This window comes from Podarcis erhardii (assembly GCF_964252035.2).
Source record: "Podarcis erhardii genome assembly, chromosome: 2".
In the NCBI taxonomy this organism is placed as follows: domain Eukaryota; kingdom Metazoa; phylum Chordata; class Lepidosauria; order Squamata; family Lacertidae; genus Podarcis; species Podarcis erhardii.
In genome coordinates, this window is record NC_138498.1 from 77,417,048 (window position 1) to 77,444,401 (window position 27,354).

The following is a 27,354-nucleotide window of genomic DNA, read 5'->3' on the forward strand; positions in this document are numbered from 1 at the left end:
TTATCTGTATTCTAGGAGCAGATACTAAATGGAGTATCAGCAGGAATAAAAGTTAAAAGCAGAAACTGTAATACATTCACCAACAAAACAGCACTGGGAGGAAATAAGAAAGAAAAAATCAAGCAACAGCTTATAGCCTGCACATGATTGTTAAAAAACAATACGAAGACAAGTCATGTCAGTGCCATATTAGACATCTTCAGTACTTAAATAGCCTACAGTTAAAGTATATAATATTCTCCAAGTATCCTGGAAAATATTTGTATTAAACAACCAAGTATTAAAAGATCAAGTAGCAGTTAACATGTTTAATTTCTTCTCCTTAAGGATGGTAATTTTAATAATTCCATTCATCGCCATTCTCCAAGTCAGATTCTTCAGTATCTGCAAGAAAAGTTTGAGGATAGTAGTGTATTCTATTGAAGCCAATATGTACTGGTGTTCCGTTATGTCATTAATTAAAAATATTGGAGATCACTGCAATTTAATAGCATTGTAATTTAAAAGTCATTGTAATGTGATTAATAGCATAACCCTCTATGGGGTTCAATGGGGCTTACTTTCAGGAAAGTAGGTAATTCTATCCTTACTTGCCCTGGGAGCAAGCCCCATTGAGCTAGGATTGTGGTGCAAGTTTTGCATGAATGGATGGGCTGCAAATAACTAAAAGTAGATTAATACGAGCATGACATTGTACATAAGTAATGCAGAAATTACAGCACTGAACAAATCCTTGTATTGGGTTTTGTAAACCTCAGGTTCCTCTGCAAACCTCAGGTTCCCCCAAGGACACCAGTATCTCTCTCTTGTTTCTCAGTGTCTGTTTCAGCTCAATTTCCCACAGCATTCACCAACTTTCCTATTAAAGGGAGTGATCTTACCATATAGAAGGGAATGGAATACAGTTGTACCTTGCTTCTCAAATGCCTTGTGACTCAAATGTTTTGGCTTCCGAGCACCGCTACCCCAGAAGTAAGTGTTCCAATTTGCGAACGTTCTTTGGAATCCGAATGTCAGACGCAATTTTCGCAGCTTCCGATTGAGTGCAGGAAGCTCCTGCAGCCAATCGGAAGCCATGCCTTGGTTTCCGAATATTTTCAGAAGTCAAACCGACTTCCAGAACAAATTCCGTTCAAGAACCAATGTACAACTGTATTGGAACTGGAGCATTAGTCAGCGTTCCATCTCATAAAAATTGAGTAAACAAGTATGACTAACATTGGATGTCACCCATATTTTTGAAACCATCTTTGGGAAACTCCCTTTTTTGGGCTGGGGACAGGGTATAACATTTTTAGGTAAATAAAAACAAGATAGAAGTGTGTACAGTGTGACCACATAAAATGTCAGTTACCTGCCTAATGAATTTGTAACCAAGATCAGTGTCCCAAGAGTGTGCAAAGAATAATATAATGTGATCTTTCATTCACAGTTTCTAGTATCAAACAGAAAAGGTTCTTCTGTTTCTTTCTAGTACAGATAATAACTTTTATAATCCAACAATTTTTTTAAAAAAAGTCAGGTAGTTGTGTAGGACTCTGATTTTGTAGTAAAATATTGCTTATTTGATTGAGTAAACATATTAACCTTTTATAGCTAGAAGCAATAGTTAAAGGCAAGAAGAGATGCATAACTTTCCCTAGTCCATTGAATGCTCTCTAAAGCTACATGGTCTCATAAAAACATCTGGAAGAGGCCTGGTAAAAGTAGAATTATTCCTTAAAAAAATTTACAAACACCAGGGAGAGATGAGTTTGTGGTTCCTGTTCCTATCCAGCTTTCTAAATATGACATTGCTAGCTAATTGCTGCTACATCATAAATGTCAGCTTCAGCTTCTGTCCTCTGTGATTCCTCACATATGGCTTTCAATCTGTCATAACCATGGTATTTCTCCCCCCCCCCATTACCATTAGACTTAGAAAATTAAATAGAACGTGACCTCATATGGTGCCACGTTTATCCCAGACTTTACCCAATATTTCAGCTGTTTCTAAAAATTGCTTTTTAGGAACAGTTCGAGTTCAAGATCCTTGCCATCTTCACACATTTCTAATTGACATAATGAATGAATATTCAACATTTTAAAAGGGAAAGGAAGCACTGGCTTTTCAGAAGCATATTCACCCAGTTCTTGGGGGATGACTTACCGTACTTTGTTCCAGTGAAAATTATTGAACAGATCCTTGTCCGAAGGAACAATAAAGTAATATAGTTTTATGTTACATGTTGAAGGGGGGGGGGTTCCAAGTCATCTACCTGAAAGGTGTATTGCCTTGTGTCTCTTCTGAACAACATCCTTAAGAGCAGCAACTATGTCGTCATCAATGGGAGGCGTTGGATTCTGAGCCACCTGTTTTCAAAGTTCAAAAATGAAACAGTGATGTAGCTTTCAGAAGTCAAATCTACTTTGGAACTATCAGCATAACTAATCAGCCATCTGGTTCTTTTTAGGAGTTTTTATTCGGTCAGGATCAAGTAGCTTGCTGTCTGCTCCAAGAAGCAACACAAACATCTAGGCAAATTCATGCTTAGGCTAGTTTGTTTGTTTATTGCATTTCCATCCCATCTGTTTTCTCCTAAGGTGGGGGACATGGTTCTTTCCCCCATTTAATCCCCAAAACAACCTGGTGAGGGAGGTTAGGCTGAGAGTGACCCAGTGAAGTTCATGGCCAAGTGGGGATTTGAACCCTGCTCTTCCAGGTCTTAGTCTGACAATCTAACCACTACACCACACTGGCTGTCAAAAGTAGTTGTGATGGCTATAAAGCCTCTAATACTATGCCTCCATGTACCAGTTACAGGAGTGGGCTCCTCCCTCTCATAATGACTGCAATGCCACCCACTGCTTCTTTCAACCCCCTTCTCAAAATTTACCTTCTCCATTAGTACTTCGGGACAAGACACTGGTCATCTTTGTGCCTTGTTGTATCCAAGCCTAAATGCACATAGCTGCAAAAACCTCACATTCTCTCTCCCCTCTGCCAACTTCCCTCTTTTCCTTCTGTTGTCTCCCAAAATGGAAACCCTTGGGAGGGCAGGAGAGACCGTGTTGTCTCATTCTTCAACAACCACCATGTACATAAATGGTACTATATAAAAACATTTCTTCAGATGAGTTTCACCATTCCAGAATTAATAGTACAAAACTCTCATTTCCAAGCATAATTTCAGCACTTATTTGCCATACTTTTCTAGTTTTCGCTGCCAGCAGATTGAGAAGGATCAAATATTTCATTGCTATGTTTTGTCTTTCCCACCCATCTTTGACCTTTTGTCTTTCCCACCATCTGCACTCATCTTTAAAGCAGTATCACACCACTTTAAACAATCATGGCTTCCCCCAAAGAATGCTGGGTACTGTGGTTATTTAAGGATGCTGAGAATTGTTAGATGACCCTTATTCCCACAGAGAGCTACAATTCCTAGAGTTCCCTGGAAATACAGTGGTACCTCGGGTTAAGAACTTAATTTGTTCTGGAGGTCTGTTCTTAACCTAAAACTGTTCTTAACCTGAGGTATCACTTTAGCTAATGGGGCCTCCCACTGCCACCGCTGTGCCACTGCTGCGCAATTTGTTCTCATCCTGAAGCAAAGTTCTTAACCCAAGGTACTATTTTTGGATTAGAGGAGTCTGTAGCCTGAAGCATCTGTGTACCGCTGTACACATTGGTTGTTAAATGACTCTGAGGTGGGGCCTTAATGTCTCAGTGTAAAACAAAAGTATATCTCCATCCATCTCCTTTCTTGCAGCCATGCCATTGAGGAAATATAGTTAGCAAGCCTCCATTTTTAGCTATGTTGGAGGAGGATGTTTACTACTATACGTCAAAAACTATAAATTCTGTGTTTCTGCATTTGCACAAGGAGAAATAATACTATTTAATAAAAGTTCCATAAGTAGCAGTTTTGTAGCTTCAAGTCTCTTTTCCTCCTATCTTCTACAAGTAGTCTCAAAGGGCCACATAATTTTATACAGAACTTGCAATTAAAGTTATTTTATTCCTCCATAAGCTTAGATCTCTGTTTTATCATACATGGCAATTATACCTAGGCAATCATCTCCACTTTTATGGCTGTGTTGACTCAGGGGCCTCAGTCTTGTTTAGTATGCATATTTGAATTGTTCCCATTTTCAAGCAGCATAGAGAAAATAGTTGGGTTTAGAAAGGATATCAGAAGAGTACAACAGCAATAAGCAATATTTATGTGCTGGACAGAAAAACAACTTGATTAACAAATAATTTCGAACAAAGAGATCTATATTACTATGGTCACACTGTATGTGTTCTCTGGACAGCCCAAAGGATTTTAAAGGTGGAAATTGTTTCTCTTCTGATAGCCCCAGCCCCCAGCCCCATTATCATTGACCAGTTTTATATCTGAGGACTTGGACTGCTCTACTTCAATTTACATTTTATAGTTAAATCTTCAATCTATTTTTCTTCACTTTGCCATTATATTTTTATGCTGCTGTGATTTATATTGTTCATTGCCTCCTTTAAAAAGGTGGAGTGTAAATGCCCACATACCATATTTTTCGCTCTATAAGACTCACTTTTCCCCTCCTAAAAAGTAAGGGGAAATGTGTGTGCGTCTTATGGAGCGAATGCAGGCGGGAAGCTCTGCTCAGCGCTCCCTTTAAAGAGCCGTGTGGAGTGTGTGTGCGGCTCTTGGGGGCTTTTCCCCAAGGAGGAAGAAGGGCTGCCCTTCTCCCTCCTCGGGGAAAAGCTCCCAAGAGCCGCACACACGCTCCACGTACTCTTCAAAGGGAGTGCGGCTCTTCGGGGAGCCTTCATCCCGCTGCCCTGGAGAGGCTGCGTGCGGCTATCCCATAAGCCAGGACAGCAAGCGGGATCACTGCACAGCAATCCCGCTTGCTATCCTGCCTTCTGGCTTAGCCCCTCTGTCCCTTGCCCCACCTTCTAGAAAAGCCCCCAAGAGCTGCACTCCCTTTAAAGAGCCGCACGGAGTGTGTGTGCGGATCTTGGGGGCTTTTCCCCAAGGAGGAAGAAGGGCAGCCCGTCAGTGATGGGCTGCCCTTCTCCCTCCTCGGGGAAAAGCCTGCAAGCGCCGCACACACGCTCCAAGCGGCTCATGAAAGGGAGCGCTGAGCAGAACCTGGGATGCATACAGGCTCTGCCCAGCGCTCCCTTTAAATAATATTTTTTCCCTTGCATTCCCCTCTAAAAACTAGGTGCGTCTTATGGAGCAAAAAATGCGGTATTTATTTTTATTCCTAAAAGCATGTTATTAATCATCTTCCTGCCCACAAGGCAATCATCAACAAATACAACAATACAGATAAAAACACAAAATGTAACCAGAATGTGCAATTAAAGCCTCATAAACAGCCAGGCAAAACATAAAAAGAAAAGCCTCTTAAGAGACGAGCGTAGCACCCTTGCCTACATTAGGTAACATAAGTGAAGATCAGACTAAGGCCTGTGCAGTCTAATATGTTCCCTCTGTGGCCAGTAGGGTGGGCCAAGTGTCCTACTTTACAGAAGGACCATCAGTAGATACAGTGGTACCTCGGGTTACAGACGCTTCAGATTACAGATGCTTCAGGTTACAGACTCCGCTAACCCAGAAATAGTACCTCGGGGGTTAAGAACTTTGCTTCAGGATGAGAACAGAAATCGTGCTCCGGCTGCAGCAGGAGGCCCCATTAGCTAAAGTGGTGCTTCAGGTTAAGAACAGTTTCAGGTTAGGAACGGACCTCCGGAACGAATTAAGTTCTTAACCCAAGGTACCACTGTAATTCTCTGTTTCAAGGGCTTTCTAGCCCTAGTCGGTTTAAAAATAAAGAAGCATGAGAAGGGGTATTGAAAGTGCTCATCAACAGCACTTACACAGAATACCAAGTAGGCACCCAGACCAGTCTTCCCCACTGTGGTAAGACGCATTTCCACTTAAATTGCAGTCATTATCTCTAAATTTGCATCAACACATAGGAAATATCAATATGCAAATCCTTGTCTTTTTCCTGGTGATTCATTTCCTTCTTTATGGTAACAGGGTGCCTATGGGAATCCCTCAAACTATCCATGAACTCAGTGTATTAGATAATTTGCATGTATTCTGAATGATCGTCTGGGGCAGATTGTAAAGAGACCTCTCCTCTCCCCCCCACCACCACCTCTGGCAATTGTAGTCTGTTATTTATGAATTAAATTGCCAAACAGCATTTTTTAAAAACAGGGCACATGATATAAAACCACCATGCCCACATAAAGCATTCTCTGAATCAGAAAGCAAGGACCAATCCAAAAAATTATTTTCCACTTTCCACAAGATGAAGTTGATCACATCCACACAACTTAAGTCAGCCCCACTAAATCTGATTGTTAAAAGATGGCCAGCCACACAGCAAGGACTGTCAATGTTTGGAGACTTTTAGACACCTTATACTTAAAGTTACAATGTAAAATTTAGAGAAATGCAGGGTTTGGATATTTATTGCTACATAATTTTAATGCCATATTTTTTCCCCCTCGCTAAACAAGTTTCAGTCATAATTAAAATAATTTGTTAGACAAATCGGCCAGAGGAGCTTTTATTTATTGAATTTGCAAAGTGTTCTAATGTTCCAAGACTTCTAAGAATCAACAGCCCATTTTTAGTCAGCTCCCAACAGCTGAAGACTAGCAAATTAGAAACAAAGCTTTGTCTCTTAGATGAGAGCTGCCATCACCCCAGGCGTTTTATCTAGCAAGATGCATGAACTCAATCTGCTTTCTTCTTGGCTTCAAGAAAGCAGCTGAGGTAATTAGCCTGTCACTGGGACTTAGGACTGATTTTTATTTTATTTTTAACATAAGAGATTAGAATAAGCCTCCAGTTATTAAGGTCCTTTTGCTTGTGTAACCAGAGCTTGTGCAAGTGCAGAATTCACGTTATATAGCTGGCTTGCACTTGCCTCACTTCCTGAAGGCAACTGAAGACAGCTTACGATAAGCACCCTGAGGATTTCTTGTTTCAGCTTGCATGCATTTAGAAAAGCAATGTCAGGTACAAACACAGGAAATTCAGGCCATCTACGGCAGAGCTGGGCAACCCATACCCCCAACTGTCCCAATTTGACTGGGACACACCCTGGAATTACAGAAGCCATCCTGGCTTCTGATTGGATCCTGAAATGTCCTGTGCTCTCACCTTGCACCTGTGCACCTCCTCCTCGTCACTTGGCCCAAATGGCGCTAAGCTTTCAAAAGTACGCCGTGAGCCTGGCTCCTTCTGCTTAACAGACTTTGCTGAAGCCATTAACATAAAGTTGTCAAACTAGTCTCTTTGTCAAGTTTATGGCTTTAGCCAAGTCTATTCTACAGAATCTGTTCTATGGTCTTTTTTCAACAGAACTAGCTCATTGTTCTGCTAATCTGCACGCTGATTCACAGCCATCTTTCATAATCCGCTTTGGAGATGGGTGAAGCTATGGCAGTGTGGCCTGCATCAGATCGGTGTGGTCCCACTGCTAGTTTACCTTGTACCATTCTATTTCATGGTATCACAGTCCTAGTCCTGGTCCAAAAGTCCGAATAAGTATACAGTATTCACTTATCATGGCAACAGCTATATTTATCCAATGGGATACACTGAATTCTCCAGTGGCACCCTAACCTAACATATAAGAACAACGGTTCCAACACTGTGGTATTGTTGGCCTAATGCAGCTCCTACACTGAACAGTACCCATGTACATTTGGAACAAGGCCCTGTACAGTGGAACAAGCTGTGCATTTTCCCTCCTTCTCTCAAAATGAGACAAGGTTCATTCCCAATCACATCTTACTACTCATAACATTTTTCTACCCACCTGCTGATGCCATTAAGTTAAACAAAACAAAATGGAGAGAGTGATACCACCCACTTAGGCAGGCCAAAGTTCAGCGTCTCCCATCTTCTAGGTCAGCCATCCCTAAACTCGGCCCTCCAGCTGTTTTGGGACTACAACTCCCATCATCCCTAGCGGGGCAGTCTTAAGCATATGGGGCACCAGGGTGCAAAGATCTGCCCAGCACCCCCACCCTGGCTTGACTTGGATGGAGCAGCCAGGCACCTCGCACACCACAGCTTCTCTCTGCCCAGCCGGCAGCCTCTTTCTGCTACGGAGGAGCTGTGCGCATGCAGCCCAGGTGAGAATAAGGGTGGAGGGTGGAGCTGGCCGGCCACCTCAGTGCCTTGTAGCAGAAGAGCCCGCAGCGCTCCGACGGGCTCTTCCCCAGACTCCAACTCTCGGGCCCCAGACTTTCGGCCTGGCACCCCTGAGAGCCCAGCACCTGGGTGCCCAGCACCCCTTGGACCAACGGTTAAGACGTTAAGACGGTCCTGGTCCCTAGCTAACAGGACCAGTGGTCAGGGATGATGAGAACTGTAGTCCCAAAACAGCTGGAGGGTCGAGTTTGGGGATGTCTGTTCTAGGTAATCCCCAGCTTCCAAACAGAGCACAGAGATAAGAAGCATTACCTCTGAGATATGGCAAACAGGTTTATTAAGTGAATGCTTATTATGTGCTCACCATTTTGGCTTGGTTTTTAGACTTAAAAGTTCACTAGAAAATTAGCTGAAGACATAGGCACAAAGCTTGCATTTTGAGAAGTGTTGTTTTAAAAGCCAACTCAGGGGACGGGGAGGAGATTAACAGGAACGCTTAAGCTATCACCAGATAACCAGTGCAGTATTGAAATAAAAGATACTTGCTGGTTTCAGTTGTGTCCCTTTTCTGATCCGACTCATTAGAATGTTGCGGGTGAAAGGAGTTAGTCGGTTGTCACTCTTTGACTTTTTCAGCTGCACGTCCTTCAAATTTTGGATCAAATTGTGTTGAGATACCCTTTTGGAAGGAGACGTGCAAGGTGCTGGAGATATGACAACTGAAGGGAGATCAACATAATGAGACGACTCATCTGATTTTGATATGGAGCTAGGTGCTGCTAGTACATCCTTAAATCCATCCTTCACTCCTAAACTACAGGAGTCTTGTTTATTGCTTGGGCTGCAAGTGGAATCCAGCTCCGTGGGCATTGCAGGATAAAGCAGAGGATGGTCAAGGGTCTTTTTCAATAAGCCTGCAGAAAGACAGGTGTGAAACAGGTAACTGTGCAGCTATTCAGCTCCCCGGCCCATTCAATTAAAGCTTTCAACACAATTGTTTTCTTCCAAAGCCCCGCCAAGTTAAGCAAGAAAGCAAAGTCCCAAGCAAAGCAAGATTTTTTAAAAAATTACCAAGAGCAATATTGAATCTGATTGTTGATGTCCATGTACGAAGCCACTGTTACTTATATCCCAAACACAGATTTCTTTGTTTTTACAGTTTCCAAATCCATATATGGATTCAGGGCTATGCACGTAAAAATGCAAATATCCACATACAAAAATTAAAACCAACTTTATGCATTCTAAAAGGGTGCTTGCTTATGAATTGGTCAAGGTAGCTAGAACAGCTTGAAAGGTTTATTCTAATTATACCAGTTCTGTGCGATCTGCAGGAATTACCCATTAGTTGCTGGTTACTTCTAAAGCCCTGAATGGTTTGGGACCTGCTTTCTCATCTGATTCCTCAGCACCCCAAAGCATGCATGGTGGTATCATGGGCCCAACGTCACCAGGGCTGGATCTAGACACCTCAAAGAAGTGTTTCAGTTAAATGCGTTGTAAATTTAAAAAGGGAAAACAGGTAGAGGAATATGGGACTCCACAGCACCATCTGGTGGCACAATGTTCTATAGCATACACAACGCATATAAATCGCTTTTCCAATCTAGCCAAGTCCCAGGTGGGATGGGGTGGGAATGGCAGGATCCGTCAGAGGGGGAGGAAGAGGCCCCAGAGATGGGGGGCAGAGGCAGTTTGAACAGTGATCTGGATTAGGGTTCCATCCTGCGGCCCTAGGACATCCCAGTAGGCAAGGGGAAGCTGGTCTCCACCATGCCTCTGAGGAACAAGGTTCCCACAGTAGCCAGGGAGCCATCCTGCCAATCCATGGAACTAGCCAGATTGGAGATGGAGAGAGAGCCAGAGGGTTGGACTAGAGTGCTCTTCACTCAAGGCGTGCCATCATCAGTGCAAGCGTGAACAGATCCAGCCCTCAGTTGCAAGCATAGTCTTTTCACCTGGGATGGGTATGGCACAAATAACAAGCCCCGCCAAGCACCAATAAAAGCAGGGGATGAAAGACAGGACAGGTGTTGGCTAGGGCCTTTTCTGTAGAACAGCCCCACCCTGGTGTTCACTTTTTGAATACAAGACAGGGACTATTAGGGTAAGCCTTTAAACAAACATCTTTAGAAACTATCAATGGTACAAGGGGGCAGGGAAAGCTGTCTACCCTGAGTTTCTCACAGCACAGTCACTAGCCAACTGGTGGCTGCCATACTTGTGCAACCACATTCCATACTGCGTTTGTATGCAGCAAGGCAGCCAGTGACTATACCAATACATCTGACCGCTTGAATAAATGTTTACATAACATTAATACAGAAAAATGTTTTCACTACCTACACAGGTGCTCAAGTGCAATACCTGTCGCCTTTGCCTCTTTCAATACTGCTTCTACACCCCCACATTTCTCAATTACTTCCAAAATCTTCTTTGATGTTCTCCTGTCCTTCAGGTGGTCCTGTGTTATGCCAGCCTTAGCAAAGATCATCTTTAGTTCAGGATCTAAGCTGGTCTGCAAGACAAGGTACAATTGTAAAACTGAGCCGCATATTTCTTATTCATGAACCCCCAATACTTCCCATATAGAAACGGTTAGGACTGAGTTGTAAAGCATGTCAAATTCAAAACGATTTACCTGTTTGTTTTTTTAATGCGGCCTCTCATTCACTAATCCTGTAAACTAGTTCATTCGTCTTGCTAGGGAACCTGGAAACTAGTTGGAGGTGCTGAGTATTGAAAGAGATCATTAAGTGTCTCTTACTTAACCAACAAGTCCCATCATTATTTGAGGAAAACCATAAGCAAACCATAAGGAGCAAATAAACAGAGCTTTGCTGTAGACAAGGTTCTTCAACTGTGTCCAAAAAAGAGAAAGGATGTAACGGCTACAGAGCTTTGAAAACGGGGCTCACCACCAGCCTGTGACACATTTGGAATTTTGAAGAAGTGCAATGGGCACCAGTCAGAAAATGACAAAACATTAAAAGGCTGCCTCAACTTAAAAGGGCATAAACATAAAATGATATAGACATGCTCTATTCAGTGGAAAAGAAAGCATCAGTCAGCAGTGCACCAACAGTGAGAAGGTCTTTGCATCTCACCTCTGTTGGGGAAGGAAGAAAAAGTAGATGTCTAGGCTTTGTATTTACTGAAAAGTGGGTCTATTTAAGGGAATGTATCTGAAGCAGGAAAGACCAGGCAATAAACAAAACAACAACAACAACAATTTATTATAATATTATTTATACCCCGCCCATCTGGCAAGTGCAAACACAACTAAGAAGAGCAAACAGTCTCTCATGCCTTGTGATTTTGGAGATAGCTGTTTACCAAGACATTTTGCAGGAGGCAATGGTGGGCAAACTGCGGTGTACAAGGCACCACTTTGGAGACCCCTGCCTTTGAAGAAAAGGGCCTTTCTTTGCATGCGTACTTGCTCACAAAAAAGCTTGCATAAGGGTAAGGCTCAAACAAGTTAGAATGTCGGGCTCACATCATGAGGGAAAGCTCGTTTTTTGTAGCAACCATTTTAAAAAGGAGAGGAAAAGAGGAAGCATTGATAGTTGAGCAAGCAATAATCCACAGCAATTACTTACAGCAAAACCAGTTTGGGGACTCCATCCAATGTGACAGAGATGTCTAAAAGACAGATTAGCATTTTTAGCAGATATCACTGAAAACTTGGGTTGTCAAAGCAAGCGTATCAAAGCAAGCATGTTAGTTAGAATACTGTAGTAGAAACTCAGGGCTTTCTGTCACCCAGGTCAAGGACCTAGTTTGGCACCTAACCCCAGATGCATGTTTGTGTACATACACAAAACACACCTCAACACATTTATTTGTAAAGGGTGTAAAAAATAGGCAATATTTTATTTGAATACAAAGGAATCCTAAGTAGTATTATGACTATGACCAAAGGGAAGATGAGCATCCCTTCCAGTAAAAGCAAATTGTTTGTCAAAAGTAGAACTTCCATGTGCAGCTTGTCTATCTGAGGTCAGGTTTTGAACTGGATTTATTTGGTCACAGGATCATTAAAAGACTGCATTTTCATAAGATCAGCTAAGAGGCTGTCTCTGAGGCTTTTTGCCACCCACCCCCCTTCTTGGTTCTGTGCAAACCCTTTCAAGGAGCTTTGACGTGTAAATTTACTCCCAAGTAAGCTTCAACAAGATTCCTTTCCAGCTCTGACAAACTGCTGTTATTTATTTTATTAATACTGGTAAATTTACCAACTTCTCACATGGAGGCTTATTCTAACAACATGCCTCTCAACAAACAATAGCCAGGAGCTTAAGAGACTACAGCAGATTGCATAAAAACAAAAACAAAAACCTCTTCTTATAGGCAGTTAATGATTCAGGTAAGCAACACTGTTCCCCAGGTCAGCAACTAAGTTCCCCATCTTAGTTGAGAACCAGTTGATGCAGCTAGTTACCTATACCTCTACATGAGAAGCAACCCAAGTTAAGATGCAATATGACACTAAGGCAGGGATGATCATGGAACAAGAACTAGTCAGACCTGCCTCCTGTGCCTTTAACACCAACTTCATTGGGGTGCAGGGAGGGGACTTCAGTTTTACAGTATCTGCTCATGTCTGCAGATCAAGCAACTGTTAAAGGCATAGCAGAAAGTTACAGCCTCAAAGCTGCTCCTTTAGCACAATGTGGACTCTTGCCAACAGTTGCCTGGAATCCACATTAGCTGACCTGAAGCACCAGCCGTGCAATAACCCTTCTGTTAGAGAAGAAATTAGACTGTATAATGATTAGCAAATACTCCGAATAGTCAGCAGTATGATGCTGAATTTTAAAAAATTTATTTATTTATATTTTTATACTTCTCTCCCATCTTTTTCTGCAAGGAGCTCATCTAATCTCCCCTTTCTCATCTAATCCCCCACAACAACCCTGTGAGGTAAATTGGGCTGAGAGGCAGTGGCTGGCCTGAGGTCACCCAGTGAGCTTCATGGCTGAGTGGGGATTTAAACCCTGGTCTCTCAGGTCCTTGTATAATAATACCTTTATTATCAATGTACGACCTGTGTACAATGAAATTCAACAGATTGAAGTCCCTTCTCTTGTATATAAGGACATCTCTTTCAACTTTCCAGCCACTAACTTCAGGATAGCATCTTCCAAATCTTGTGCAAATAAGTTCCTTACTCATAGGCTGCAATGCAAGAACAGCCCTGCCGGATTAATCCAAAGGCTTGTTTAGTCCAGCATTCTGTTCTCACAGTGTCCAGTCTGATCCTTATGGGAAGCCCAAAAGCTGAGTTCAAGTACAACAGCTCTATCCTCACTTCTGATTCCCAACAGTTGTATTCACAGTGGTGGAGGAAGGGAAGTGGGGGGGGAGCGCACCACCCCCAGGACGTGTGCCCACCTGCTCTCTGCCCCCCAGTGCCGGAGCATGAAGCTCCGCCACTGTGTATTTGAAGCCATACTGCGTAGATTCACAACTAGTACGTGTGAAAGAATCCGCCACCAAAGCAATTTTCTTTCATTCATTACAACCTGAAAAACCTGAATGCAGTGCTTTCCAGTTCACACAGTTCAGTTCAGTTCAGTTCAGTTCAGTGATGTGCATGCATGCAGGAATCCAACTTAAGCTACTTGATTTTAACTTACTTGAAGTTACTGGGCCCACCAATATAGTCTTTGCTTAGCTTATGCCTTCTGGGTTTTCCTTTCCAGTTTGTTATCTCACGCAGTGTTTGAGAAACACAACATGAAGGAGATGAGACCCTACAGTTTGGTGATCTTGTGGTTGGATGAAGAGGCTCAGATAATGGACAAGTTGCCTCAGCTACAGGAGCTGCAAGACAAACAGAATTTTTTGTTAAATTAACAATAGTTTTCTTTCTCAGTTTGGGCTAGTTTCAACATAGGGTTTGTAGTTACAATAACTTCTTGAATCTCATCCCTAAATTTTCTTCCCCTTAAGATTATTATAAGGTTCAGTCAAGTCATTCTAGGCCACTAGAGCTTTCTGTATCTCTAATAATAGCAAGAGCTACATTATATTAGTATTTTTAAAAGTCGCTTAGCAATGAGTCAGAGATTAATCCTCCCAACATTTGAAAAGCAGTTTTCTTTCTTCTTCTCTCCCATTTAAATTGAACTGGAGGCTCTGTTTGCTAAGAATAGTTTTGAATATTTTAATTAAATCATTTGACCAAGGCACTCAAACATTGTTATAGGCAAATAAGTTTTATTAAAAGCTAGAGGTTTTTATTCATTCAATATAATAAAAATAAGAACAGAATTAAACCAAGTGTGGGTAGCATGCATATAAAAAGAAAATACATAGCCTAAAGTCTCACAGTCCCCAATTCCCACAACCATATTTTTTTTTAAAAATATAGAACTTACCAATAACAACAATGCTTTTAAACAATGTCATTTTCTCACAACACAAAGTATACTGTGCCCCACTACTTTTTGAAGAACAGCTCATGAAAGAGTTTATATAAGAAGGTGAGCAATGAATATATATGTAATTGTACTGCTTTCACATCAATCTGTGTCTATTGACTGATAAAGGAACAGTACTGCTGAAGAGTCTGCAGTTGCTGGTTAACACTGCTACAGCCTAATTAGAGCTGAGTAGTTTCAGAACTGAGAATTTGGGTCCTCAGCATGGCTCTAATCCTGCATATACAACCAGATAGTCTTGTGGAGATTCTAACTGAAAAAATCTTACACTGATGCCTAGTATTTAGTGTAACATGTTTTCTTGAATACAGTGTTAGGTTTTCTAAATTGATGCTGCCTCCCAGAATAACCCTAAAGAGTCTGGGAGTGAAATCTGATACATGTCTGCTCATAACTAAGCCCCACTGAATCCAATGTATCTCACGCTCAGAAAAGGGTTATGGAATGGCAGCTGGATGGTTTCTCTGTATCCTGTGCAGTCATGGAGCGATTCTCAACATAGCCATGGGAACTGGCCCTCGATATGAATTCATGACCCTCTTTCACAGCACATTCTGAAATTGGTGAGGTTTGCGATGGACAGCTGGAGTCCAAGCATGATCCAAGGCTGATACACACTATGCACAACAGACATGTACTTCAGATGTCTGCCATGCAGATCTTACAGCTGTAACTTTTTGAGGGATTGCCTTTTGTAAACCCTCCAGGTAAGACAATATTACCTGCAAATGTGCAGGCATCTAGCCACCCTTCAAAAGTAAGAATTTTCTTCAGATCAGGTTTATACGGTGAACTCATGGGAAACATGTCTGCTGCTCAAAGGACGGCAATACTGCTTAAAATATTTGTTCCGCTATCAAACTGCAGGGCAGTATAATTTTTAACTCCGAGTTTGGGGCGTGTCATTCAGAAAAACATGCTAAACTTATTTTCCTGGCTGCAACACACTTAAGGCAATTCAGGATCGACTCTGAGGGTCAGCCAGGCAAATAATTGTTCATGCAAGTTGTATACTCACACGAGCAGTGAAATGTATATCCGGTTTTATACACATTTCCCATAATGTGTGCATTTTTGTATACTTCTTTGGTTGTAGAATTGCAGTGCAAAATTCAGAGAAGTGCACATTTTGACAAGTAGCTCCATTATTAGGGAGGTGTGAATTGAGGAGGAGGAGAAGAAGAAGAAGAAAAAGAAGTAGTAGAAGAAGAAGAGTTTGGATTTGATATCCCGCTTTATCACTACCTGAAGGAGTCTCAAAGCGGCTAACATTCTCCTTTCCCTTCCTCCCCCACAGTTTGCATTAAAAAGAAAATGGAACTGAATTTCTATCCACCCCAGTCCTGTTCTGTGGAAGAGAGAATTTCAGCAGGTTACCTTTGCTGAAATTCTCTCTTCTATGCAACCTTGAAAGGTGTAGGATTCCAGTCTTCCTTTTTTGCCCCAGGACATCCTACTCCTGAGCAATGTGTCTGAGAACAAATCAGAAAACATGAGCTTAAATTTTCCTCTGTCATCTAAACTGTCAATAGCTGATTTCCCCCACAATCCACAGAAAAGGTTTGACTATGTTAGTTGGAACTTACTCTCTAATCAATGTGCATAAGTCTAAAAGTATAACTGAGTAACTTTCAGCCTCAAAGTATGCTGCAGACAAACACAAGCCTCACTATGCAATCCTAAACATGTTCATTCAGAATTAAGTCATTTATTTATTGCACTTCCATGCCATCTTTTTCTCCAAGGAGCTCAAGGTGGCATACATGGTTCTCCCCCTTATCATTTAATGTTCTATTAAATTCAGTTGGACTTATTCCCTCGCCAGAATGTTTAGGATTGAAGCCTGTGCCATATTAAGAACACCTATTACAGAAGCTAGCACTGTCTGTCCAGTGCCTTTTGAGATAGATCAGGAGTGGTGAAATTTGGATTAAATCTCAACTCAGCCTCTTGACAAGTGTTGGGTAAGTTACAATTTTTCAGCTTCAGTTCACTGTCTGCAACAACAATGCTCTTCTGAGATTGAGAAATGTGAATATTATAAAGCTCTTTGCATAGTTAAAATTTGTTTCAATAATAATATGCAGTGGTACCTCTGGTTAAGAACTTAATTCGTTCTGGAGGTCCATTCTTAACCTGAAACTGTTCTTAACCTGAGGTACCACTTTAGCTAATGGGGCCTCCCACTGCTGCTGAACGATTTCTGTTCTCATCCTGAGGTAAAGTTCTTAACCCGAGGTACTATTTCTGGGTTAGCGGAGTCTGTAACCTGAAGCGTCTGTAACCTGAGGTACCACTGTAATCTACTACAGAATAATAAAGTGGGTTGTCTCAGCCAGCTTCTTGCCTGTTTTTGTTTTGTTTTCTAGTGTTGCCGTTCTTGTCTGTGGAGGAAATGCTTTCCTTTCCCTATTTACAGTATAGACCTCTTTTTGTTGTTGATGTGGTTGTGCTAGTTTTCTGTTTAACTTCAATCTAATAGATGCTGGTTTTATACTTTGTAGCCTTTGCTTCTCCTTTCATTCAGATTTGTCTCTACTCAGATATACACAGTAGAAACCTCACATCACAATGGGCAGAGAACAAGCATAAGGCCAAGCTCCTATGGTATTGGGCAATTCTAACCACTAAATCAGAAGACCTTTCAACATAAGTGTGTTGATTGGATTTACTATTTATGAATGATTCAGGGCCGCTTTTGGTTATGATTTAGATATATGGTGGCCTCTAGTGGTGATACGCATGTGCACACCCTATGGGGAAACCAGTGTGGTATCAGTCCATAGGGCCTTTACACACAGATTGTCACAAATGTAGCACTTGACAATCTCCAACAGATTGTCACAAATGTAGCACTTGACTTCTGCTTTTTCCTGAAGTCCCTGTTCTGTTGCATTTATATGATACACGGTCTGCATGTAAAAGATGGAAGCCTCTTTTCACTGGGGCAGAAAATAGCACTAATGAACATGAATCTAGCAGAGGTTTTTTTTCCTGGCTGTCTTATGTTTAGATTAAATACCATCAGTCTATTTAATTATTTTGCATTAATATGCTGTTCACAACTCTGGGGACCTGTGGGGACATGTATAGAAAGAAAACATAACATAGCATTGATATTTTCTTTAAAAAATCTGACTAGCTGGACACTCCCACAGAAGTGACAGGGAGAAGCCAGCCTCCAAAACTTAAAATTATAATACATTGATGATTTACAAAACTATGAAGCTGTGCTGCAGTACCCTTACAACTGCTCACCACTTTTTAATAAAATGGATGACCACCTGTATCTGCTGAGCAAATATACATAGGAATGTGCTGCAATCTGCCAATGCCTTTAGCAAGACATACTGAGCTTATACCTTCAGTAATTTAGGCTGCAATCCTATCTCTGCTTTTCTGGCCACAAGACCTATTGAATTCAATAGGACCTACTTCTGAGTACACACATTTAGGCCCACACAGTTAGCTATTGATGTATACACTGTACCTTTAAAGCACAATGGAAACACATTCCTCCCCCCCCCACCACTGCCAAAATACTACTACTACTATTAATAATAATAATAATAATAATAATAATTTATTTATTTATTTATTTATTTATTTATTATTATTATTATTATTATTATTATTATTATTATTATTATTATTTTGGGGACAGCAATTTGCTAAGAGTTTCTAGTAACTCTGTGAGGGATAAACTACAGTGCCCTAGAGGAGAAGAATGTGCTTTGAATGTGCTCAGGTTTATGGCAGGTGAGGGTGGCTTGTCCAAAATTGTCCTGTGCACCCAATGGGGAATCTGGTGGGCCAAGATTGGCAAGTGGGCAACAGGTTCCCCACTCCTAGTATTGTGTGTACGTAGCTACCTGCATTGTGTTGAACCAAAGGTGAACTGTTCTGGAAGCTCTGCAGATGCCATCTTGGTAGTCAAGATAACCCCACAATTAATTGGTAGTTGTTGTAGCAATGAGCTCATATGCTTATATTCACTTGCTTTGATATAGGCCAGGGGTCAGCAATCTTTTCCAGTCGTGGGCTGGTCCACTGTCCCTCATACTATGTGGTGGGCCAGACTATATTGGGGGGGGGATGAATGAATTCCTATGCCCCACAAATAACCCAGAGATGCATTTTAAATAAAAGGACACATTCTACTCATGTAAAAACACGCTGATTCCCGAACCGTCCGTGGGCTGGATTGATAAGGTGATTGGACCGCATCTGGCCCACGAGCCTTAGGTTGCCTACCCCTGATATAGGCTAATTGGCCTGCTTTGATAGTATCCTTATCTAGGAAAGGGGAACAACTATCTGTAAGATTTGGGTATTTGTTACCTATGCCCTCATCTGGTCAGGTGGCGTGATGGGAAGTCCTGGCCAAAGTAACATAGGCTGCTTTGTGGATAAAGAATGTATGAATATTCGCTGGGGGGAGTGCAAGCCATCTCCTTGCTGCGATGTCCATCCCCCATCTGTTAGGTCTGGGAGACCTGGCAGGTGGCTCTGCTGTAAGTCTACACCTTTCTTTAATAAAGCACTATAACTGAAAACTCTGATGTTTTTGACATTCCTTTTTGGTATCCCTGCACCCAACCACTCCCACGAACCCTTTTTTCAGCCTGCGGTACAGAAAATGCACCTACATGCTGTAATTAATTGCTTAATTGCTGCTTACCACCCTGCTGTTACAGGTAAAGGAATACTGTCACCACACCCCACACCCCCACACCCCCCCCGGCAATCCTATATGCTTGAATGGTGCGTAGTAAGAAAATGTGGCCATAAACATACCCATTTATTTTTAAATGGGTGTTCTTTAATGTTCTTTAAAATGTTCTTTAAAAACTTCCCTTTTAAAAACAAAAGTCTATGCAGCAAACAGTCTTCCTTTCTCCTCGGCCTTTGTGTTGGCTGCAATTTTGCCCTGCTGCTCACTTGAATTATTCACCAGTACTCCTGCTTCAGAGTTCAGTTATCCCTTCAGTTCAGCTGCTTGGGCATACTTCAGACAAACTGCTTGACTAAAACGAATCAAGATACCCGTTTCGTGAGCTCAGTGGTTGTTGATCTCCAGGAGAGGTGTGCAAAAATATGGCGGACATGAGTGCGCTCATATGCAATTGCCTTGTGTCTCTTTGGATAGCATTAAAGGAAACACATATCAGAGGAGAGACAGAGGGGCAGAGACCAGGCATGGGGAACCTCCAGGCTTTTTTATCTGGCCCCCCAGGTCTCTCTCCTGGTCCTGTACCACCCCAAGCCCCACCTCTCACCAGCCCTGCCTGGCTGGAAGATAAGGAGGAATGTTTGCATGTGCAGAAACTAGGTTACTATAAAAGGAGAACATTCACATTTAATGCTCTGCCTGCTGACCCTGCCCAACATGGGGATGTGGCCTAAAGGGTTCCTCACCCTAGTGTGATGTCTTTCATCTCTGGCTGGTGCAGCTTGTTCTGCAAAGTAAGCTAAGCTGCACCTGCCAAAAGTCCATCTTGTACACCAAGCATATCCAACATGGTGCCCTCCAGATGTTGTTGAGCTCCAGTTCCCATAGTCCCTGACAATCAGCCATTATGGTTGAGGTTGATGAGAGTTGTAACCCAGTCACATCTGGAGTTCTCGAAGCTACAAACATGAGTCTGACCGAACTGTGGGAGGCAGTGGAAGACAGAAGTGCCTGGCGTGCTCTGGTCCATGGGGTCACAAAGAGTTGGGCACGACTAAACAACTAAACAACAACACATCTGGAGGTTTGTGATGGCTATTGCTCTGCACCAGGTGTTTTAAAGATAGATACGCCTTCTTCCTTGCATCTTCTATCCATGCTGCTCGCCCTACAAAGTGGGAATAAGGCACTCTATTCTAGGATAGATCTTGGGGTTGCCAAGTTCTCCCCCCCCTTGCTCCTGCTCCTTCAGCTTTAACAGCATAAAATATCAACAGGTGATGATGCTTGCTGATCTCTGCAGATGTTGCTGCTGTTAATTGCACAACAGCAGTTCCATCCAGGGTCCCCACCTCTCTGTCAGTGGGCAGCCTTGAATCTCTTACACTGTTTGGAGAATAAAGGCAGTGTCACTAAACAGTGAGAAGGCTGCCAGAAGGGGGCTTGTGAAGCAATTCCACAAGCACCAAAAGCAGCCAAGAGGAAATTGGCAGGGTTTGCTAGGCTGCAGGTGGGGCTTATTTAATCAGGTAACATGGGTCATGCTCCGTAAGCTTATAAAAGCAGCAGCTGAGGAGTGTATACATGATATTTAACACAGGATGCCACAAAGTAAGCTACGCATTTCTGTGTAAGTTGCCAATATAAATTTAAGGGTGAACAAAACATCCACAATCAGAGCAACTGCAACAAAAAAGTGACCTATCTGGGCACAGGAGAGATAATAACATGGCTTTTTTAAGCTCACAAGGGGAAAGTCACTTTGCTGGAGCAGTTAAAAAGAACAGCTGGCAGGAGAGGAAGGGCTACACATCCTCCTCCTCCTGTTTCTGCTGCTTCTCCATTTAAATTCTCTTTCATTTAAAAATTGCATCAGTAACAGACATTTACATGTATCATTTGTTATTATTACTAATTAGGTTATTCCAAAGGAGCCTAGGGTTGCAAGCACCAACATGCTGAAACAGTACAATTTAAAGTACAATAAAAACTTAATTAAAAGAATTGAAAACTATTAAAAACATTTAACATATGTGGTTACACTCCTAGAGAGAAGTTAGCTAAGCAGGTGGAATCTTAACTACAACACTGTCACCAAGTGCAGAGTTTTGCTTCTCTGCAATAAGAGTGATGTTTCACCATTCATGAATCATGGCCTGGATTCAACTAACTGGTCCCGCTAGTAAAGGTAAAGGACCTCTAGATGGTTAAGTCCAGTCAAAGGTGACTATGGGGTGCGGCACTCATCTCGCTTTTCAGGCCAAGGCAGCTGAAGTTTGTACACAGACAGCTTTCTGGGTCATGTGGCCAGCATAACTAAACTGCTTCTGACGCACGGAGGACCATGACAAGTGCCAGAGCGCACAGAAATGCCATTTACCTTCCCAGTGGTATGCTTTTGAACTGCTAGGTTGGCAGAAGCTGGGACAGAGCAATGGGTACTCAACCCGTCGCGTAGTGGTCAAACTGCCGACCTTCTGATCAGCAAGTCCAAGAGGCTAAGTGGTTTAGAGCACAGCGCCACCTGTGTCCCCAGGTCCCACTAATAGAAGGACTTCCACTATGGGGGTTTCCTCCTCTCATACACCCTGCTAAATTGTGTCAGGGTGATAGTGGCTGGGAGAACCCCACAGAACAGCATGAGTTTGGAGAGCAGAGACATTTGTGCTAGCAGAATGTTTGTAACGGTGTGATGTTGAATTCCTCCCTCCCTATAGGATTTATTCATTGGTGTGGGATCTTTTCTACGGATTCTATGATGTAGGAAAGGCTTATATACACCGATGAGGGACATTTTGGAGCCTGAAGACTATATTATATCACAGGCAACCTTCTGGAGACCTCATGCCAGTGGTGGGTGGAGCAACTAGCATGACATTTACTTTTCTACATTAACAGTTGATGTTTCTACCAGCAGCCACACACCCCACACAAGAGGCATTATCACAGCTCAGGCCGATTCCACACAGGCAAAAGCACTCAAGGAGGCTGCGCAGTAGGACCACTGTAGGGTGTAGGCTAGTGATGGCGGATATGAACTGGGAAGAGGTGTTGCCTGGGAGGCCCCCCCCCCGGGCCAGATGGAGAGGCCTGGAATGCTGAATCTGGCCCTCAGGCCTGATGTTTCCTACCTCTGTTTTATAGCAGTGCTTCTGCTATAGCTTTAGGCCTCGTTCTGAAAAACAGCAGATGAGACAGTAAACTTATTCTCTGGTTGTACTACTTCAGACTCCAGACTCACATGATTTATTTAAGACATAGGAATATCATGCACACAGAAAATCAAAATGTCAAGGGGGAAGGGTTAGTGTTCTCTGACTCAATACTGTTTCTCTGTCCTAGGATTTTCTTTTCTGCTATGTGAATCTGAAACGGAACAAGTCAGATCTGAGAACTAAGCAAGCCTCGATATGTTGATATGTGAGGGTCAGGCTAGATGTGACTACTTTTAGAATCATGTCTTTGTGACTGGACAAATTTCTTTGCTTACAAAGAGCAGCTGGGGGGGGGAGCCCTGGTCCCTACTGGAACTGTGCTGTGTGGTGGTGGGTTCTTTTCTGACCCAATTCTTTTTAAAATTGCAGCAAATAACCAATTTTAAGTGGGTGACTTTCAATGGAAAAATAACATAGGGGAGTTTTAGACACCTCTCAATGTAACTTGAGGAGGCGGCCTCACCACTAAAAAGAAAAAAAAAATTGAGATTCAGCCAGTAAGCAAAAAATGTTTACAACACATTTAGAGCAGCAATCCTCCATAATGTTACATTATGGTTCTTCATTTGCTTCTTCATAGTTCTACCAATAGCGAAATGAATCACTGCTGGCATGTACGTTGTTTCTCAACTTGGGGAAACAGGCTAGAAAAATAACCACAGGGGGAAGGCAGTAGGTTGTGGTAAAAGGAGGGGCTTAGTTGAACTACAAACGAAGCTTTGACTTCTGGGCTTGTAAAATGGAAAGTCGTTTAGTTTACAGTGAGTCATTCCTTGCTTTTTCATTTCCAGGCCAGCAGGCATCTGTTAATTATCTCTAACACGTTCCTTGGCTGCTGCTTGAAAAATAGTTATCATGTTAATCAAATAGAATGAATTATATTTGAAGCTTTAAGATTATTTTTACAGGGCAGCAGAGTTACTGGCCTTTATTTCTTTGGTCAAGTTCACAATTAAACAGAGGAGCTATCAGATACAATACCCTTAATGATTCAATCTTCTTAACTAATTTTATATAGCAAAATAAAAACTTTCAAGACTGGCCACTGGGTAATTTCTTTCTTCCTATCATCTCCTCCTGTATATGGGTTATCATTCCTGACGAAGAAGAGAAGCTTGCATTTTAAAGCAACAAATTGCCTCCCTTGCTACACATACATACTGGTAGCTATATTTGAAGGCTGTGCATACATCATGCATTTAAAGCACATGACTGCCCCCAAAGAAACCTCAGAACTGTAGTGTACCCCTTACATAGCTAAGATTCCCAGCACCCTTAACAAACTAGCTCCCAGATTCTTTTGAGGATGTCAAGTGCTTTAAATGTATGGTGTGTGCACAGAGTGAGGGAGCAATTGCTGCCTTGAATAATCAACAAACACCCTTTCTCAACCCATTGGCAGGAAAACAGTAGTGTTCAGGCACTACCTTTGCAACCCTGGAAGGGGAAGACCCCACCCTGCTGCATGTGTGCAGGCTGGTTCCCCATCCCAATCTACCAAAAGCAACAATGCAATTCCTTTTTTAAAACAAGCAAGCAAGCAAGCTGGGAATCTGCATATCATGGCTCATTTGGGTACCTAGCATTTGTAAGGAATTTTCTACTATTTGTAGAAAGGAGGTGTGGAGCAAAGGCACTAATCTCCTCATTCCTTTAGTGAAAAACTTGCCTGATCGCACTTCTCAGTGTTTCCAGACAATAAATGAGTCACAGCAATTATTGACATCTAGGAAAGCGGATCACATGTTAATGAAGCTGAAGCCTAGAGTTGAAATGCCCATTGTCTCTACCAAGAGACTTTTGGGTTTAGTTTATAATCTTTTATGCTAATCTTCCCTATTGAAGAAGTGATTGCTGCCCCATAGAAAACAATTTAGGTGCTGATGAGTTTAGCTAGCTTCGACTGGGCAGAAGTGTTTCAGTTCATAAACAAAAAGGTAGTGACAAAAACAAGGGTTTTGATCTTTCCTACTTATTTCACATACAGTTGTACCTCGGGTTGCATACACTTCAGGTTACATACGCTTCAGGTTACACACTACGCTAACCCAGAAATAGTGCTTCAGGTTAAGAACTTTGCTTCAGGATAAGAACAGAAATCGGGCTCCAGCGGCGTGGCGGCAGCAGGAGGCCCCATTAGCTAAAGTGGTGCTTCAGGTTAAGAACAGTTTCAGATTAAGAACGGACCTCCGGAACGAATTAAGTACTTAACCCGAGGTACCACTGTATTAAATAAAATTGTAGCATTAAAAAAATTACTCTGCTGTTACCAAAATCACATATAAAGCCCATCATTGTTATATCATATTGTAGGTGGTGGATCTGTTGTTGAGGGATCATGGATCCTGAGCAGTAACATATTTTGCTATGTGAAGGGCTGCGGGGGTGGGGGTGGGGGTGAGACTTAAATAGTGCTTGACAGCCCTGAAGTGTATTCCATTGTTGTTATCCTGCTGGGTTGGGTTGTTTTATGGAAATGCAGTGTGTTGGGGGGTTGCTATGAAGTTACTTGCAGCAGCAGCTCAATTGAATGCTGGGTGGGATGAAAGAACTGAGGACTTCAGCAGAGTTGTCTGGATGTCAGGTCTACCTGTAAAAAAAAGACAGCAGTTCTATCCACCAAGAAGTAATTGGAAAGGTGGACCTGCACTAAAGGTGTCTCAGAGTCTACGCCTACACAGGTGCCACCACTGCGAAAGTGGTCACATGAAGGAAATGTCATCATCCGTTTCCTCACTGAAAAGTTTTTATTTATTGTAAACCTCTCCCACTGGCATTGCAATTGGCATGCCCTTCCGTTTCTGCTTCTCTTTGGTAATGAGCAGGTGTGGCCTGCAGCAGTGTGCAATTTATTGTGAGGGAACAAAGGAGGAAATGCAGCAATATATTCTTAAGTTTAGCATGTAGTAACAAGGCTAAGAAATGTGGCATCCTGCCACAAACGTCATGTTGCTAGCATAGAAGCTCATGCTGAAAAGGGAAACAATTCCAATGAACAATAAATAGGTAATTAATTTTCCACATGCAAAAAAATAAGGTGTTGCATTTCCAGACAAAATGGCTTTGATGAGGAAAAAGCTGGCAGGACCTGCAAGAGACCATGGCATCTTTCCTTCTGATCACTGTTGTGGAATCCTACCAACTTCTACACATTTACAGAAATAAGAAAGACAGTTAAATGGGCTAGGCTGCAGTCCCTGGGAGGGATCGCAGAGACCAGAAGATCCTCTGGGCCTCCCTTTCTGCGGACGGTGAGGCCCATCCTGAAAGAGAGAGACTTATGCTTCATCCATCAGGAGGCTGCCCCTCTTGACTCACCCAAAAGGATGTGCTGCAGGAGCATGCCACTCCCCCAACACACACCTTGGAATGAAGGACACACCTCAACACCAGCCCTGAAGCTGGCCTAGTTTATATATTCCTGATGGCAATAAAACTGTCAGAAAGGGGGAGGTTAGGAGCCACACTCCTTCTGAATTGCTCTGCCCATGTGTAATGTAGGATTATATCCATGGGTGCAAGCCATTAAATAAACTGTAATCAGTTAATCATACAACTGATGAATAGATTACTTTCTCCATTAAAGTTGTTTTCTGTCTGTTCCCGGTTTGCCTTTCTCCAAACTGTCATTTCTTTGCAAACAATTCTTGATGACCAACAAAAGGAAGGAAAACATCAGCCCAGAGAACAGGGACAGGCCATTTCCTCATCCTCCAAAGGCCATCCGTTGAGAGCCAACATCCTGTTCTTCAACCCAATGGGAACCTGCAAGTAACCTGCATAAATTAAGCACATATTGAATTCTAAGGAATTCATATTTCAGTAGAATAAAATACATTTGAAGAAATAAAAGCTCCAAAAATACAATTAATAACCATCCACCATCTTGCACAGCATATTACAATTGCTACAATAATTGTGGCTGCAGAAGGGCTAAACATGATGCCTTCTTGTCAGTGTTACTTCTTCTATTTCCATTCCAACCTCCACACTAAAGGTTGGTTGTAAACTGACTGGCTGTACCTTGGGGGGCCCCAACACAAGTGGGATAACAATAAAGTGGTACGTGAGGATGATGATAATGATGATGATATATTATTATTTCTACCCTGCCTATTTGGCTGGGTTTCCCCAGCCACATGAAGAATGATTTCTTGCCATTGGTCAGTTACAGACATCCTGCGCAAACTGGGATTAAGGAGCAGAACTTTCTGGCCAGAGGACATTCCTTCCAAGGCAGGTCTCAGCCCTGGGAGCTCCAGCAATTGATTTCTTTAAAAAAAAAAAAAAAAAAGAACCACAACAGGGGTTGTAAGGAAGAAGTTCGTTGTCAGAGCCGGATCTTGGGACTTTTAGGTTGCAGTCCTACACAGCAGGTATGGAGACCGTGTGTTCTTGAACTCCGGCTCCCATCAGCCCCAGACAGCACCCCCAATGCTCAGGGATGATGGGCAAGGATGGAGTGCAACATCTGGAGGGCGACAGGTCGCCCCACCTCCCACTATACACGATTATACGGGAGTAAATCTCACCGAACACAGTGGGGCTTCCTTCCCGGGAAGCAGGCACAGAAGAGCGCTGTTGATGCCAGAGGTGTGGGAACACACCTCCAAGTTGGGCGGCGCTGGGGGACGACGGAGAGGCTCTGCACATGCTCTGGGGCTTCTTCATTCATGGCCCTCGGGGAAAGGACCACCTGGTAGGGAGGAGCCAGCCCTGAAGCAGAAGCAGGAGGGAGGTGCCGGCAAAAGGACGGCCGCCGCCGCCGCCGCCGCCGCGGAACTCCCATTTCGCTCAGGCGCTCGCAGGGAGCAAAAGCAGCCGGAGGAGGAGGGGGCGGGAGGAGGCGTGGCCGTGGCTCT

The 27,354-nt window shown here is 42.7% G+C and overlaps 1 protein-coding gene across 1 annotated transcript; it reads right to left on the reverse strand.

Annotated features, from left to right (window-relative positions):
• On the reverse strand, positions 1-27,255 carry LOC309334297 (uncharacterized protein). The gene is made up of 7 exons (XM_081848550.1): positions 27,025-27,255; positions 13,799-13,985; positions 11,759-11,801; positions 10,524-10,674; positions 8,703-9,070; positions 2,259-2,352; positions 1-384 (listed from the first exon to the last, which is right to left on the reverse strand). The coding sequence occupies exons 1-7, from the start codon at positions 27,161-27,163 to the stop codon at positions 338-340; spliced, it is 1,029 nt and encodes a 342-aa protein (XP_081704676.1). The 5' UTR covers positions 27,164-27,255; the 3' UTR covers positions 1-337.
• Between the last annotated feature and the right edge of the window lie 99 nt (positions 27,256-27,354).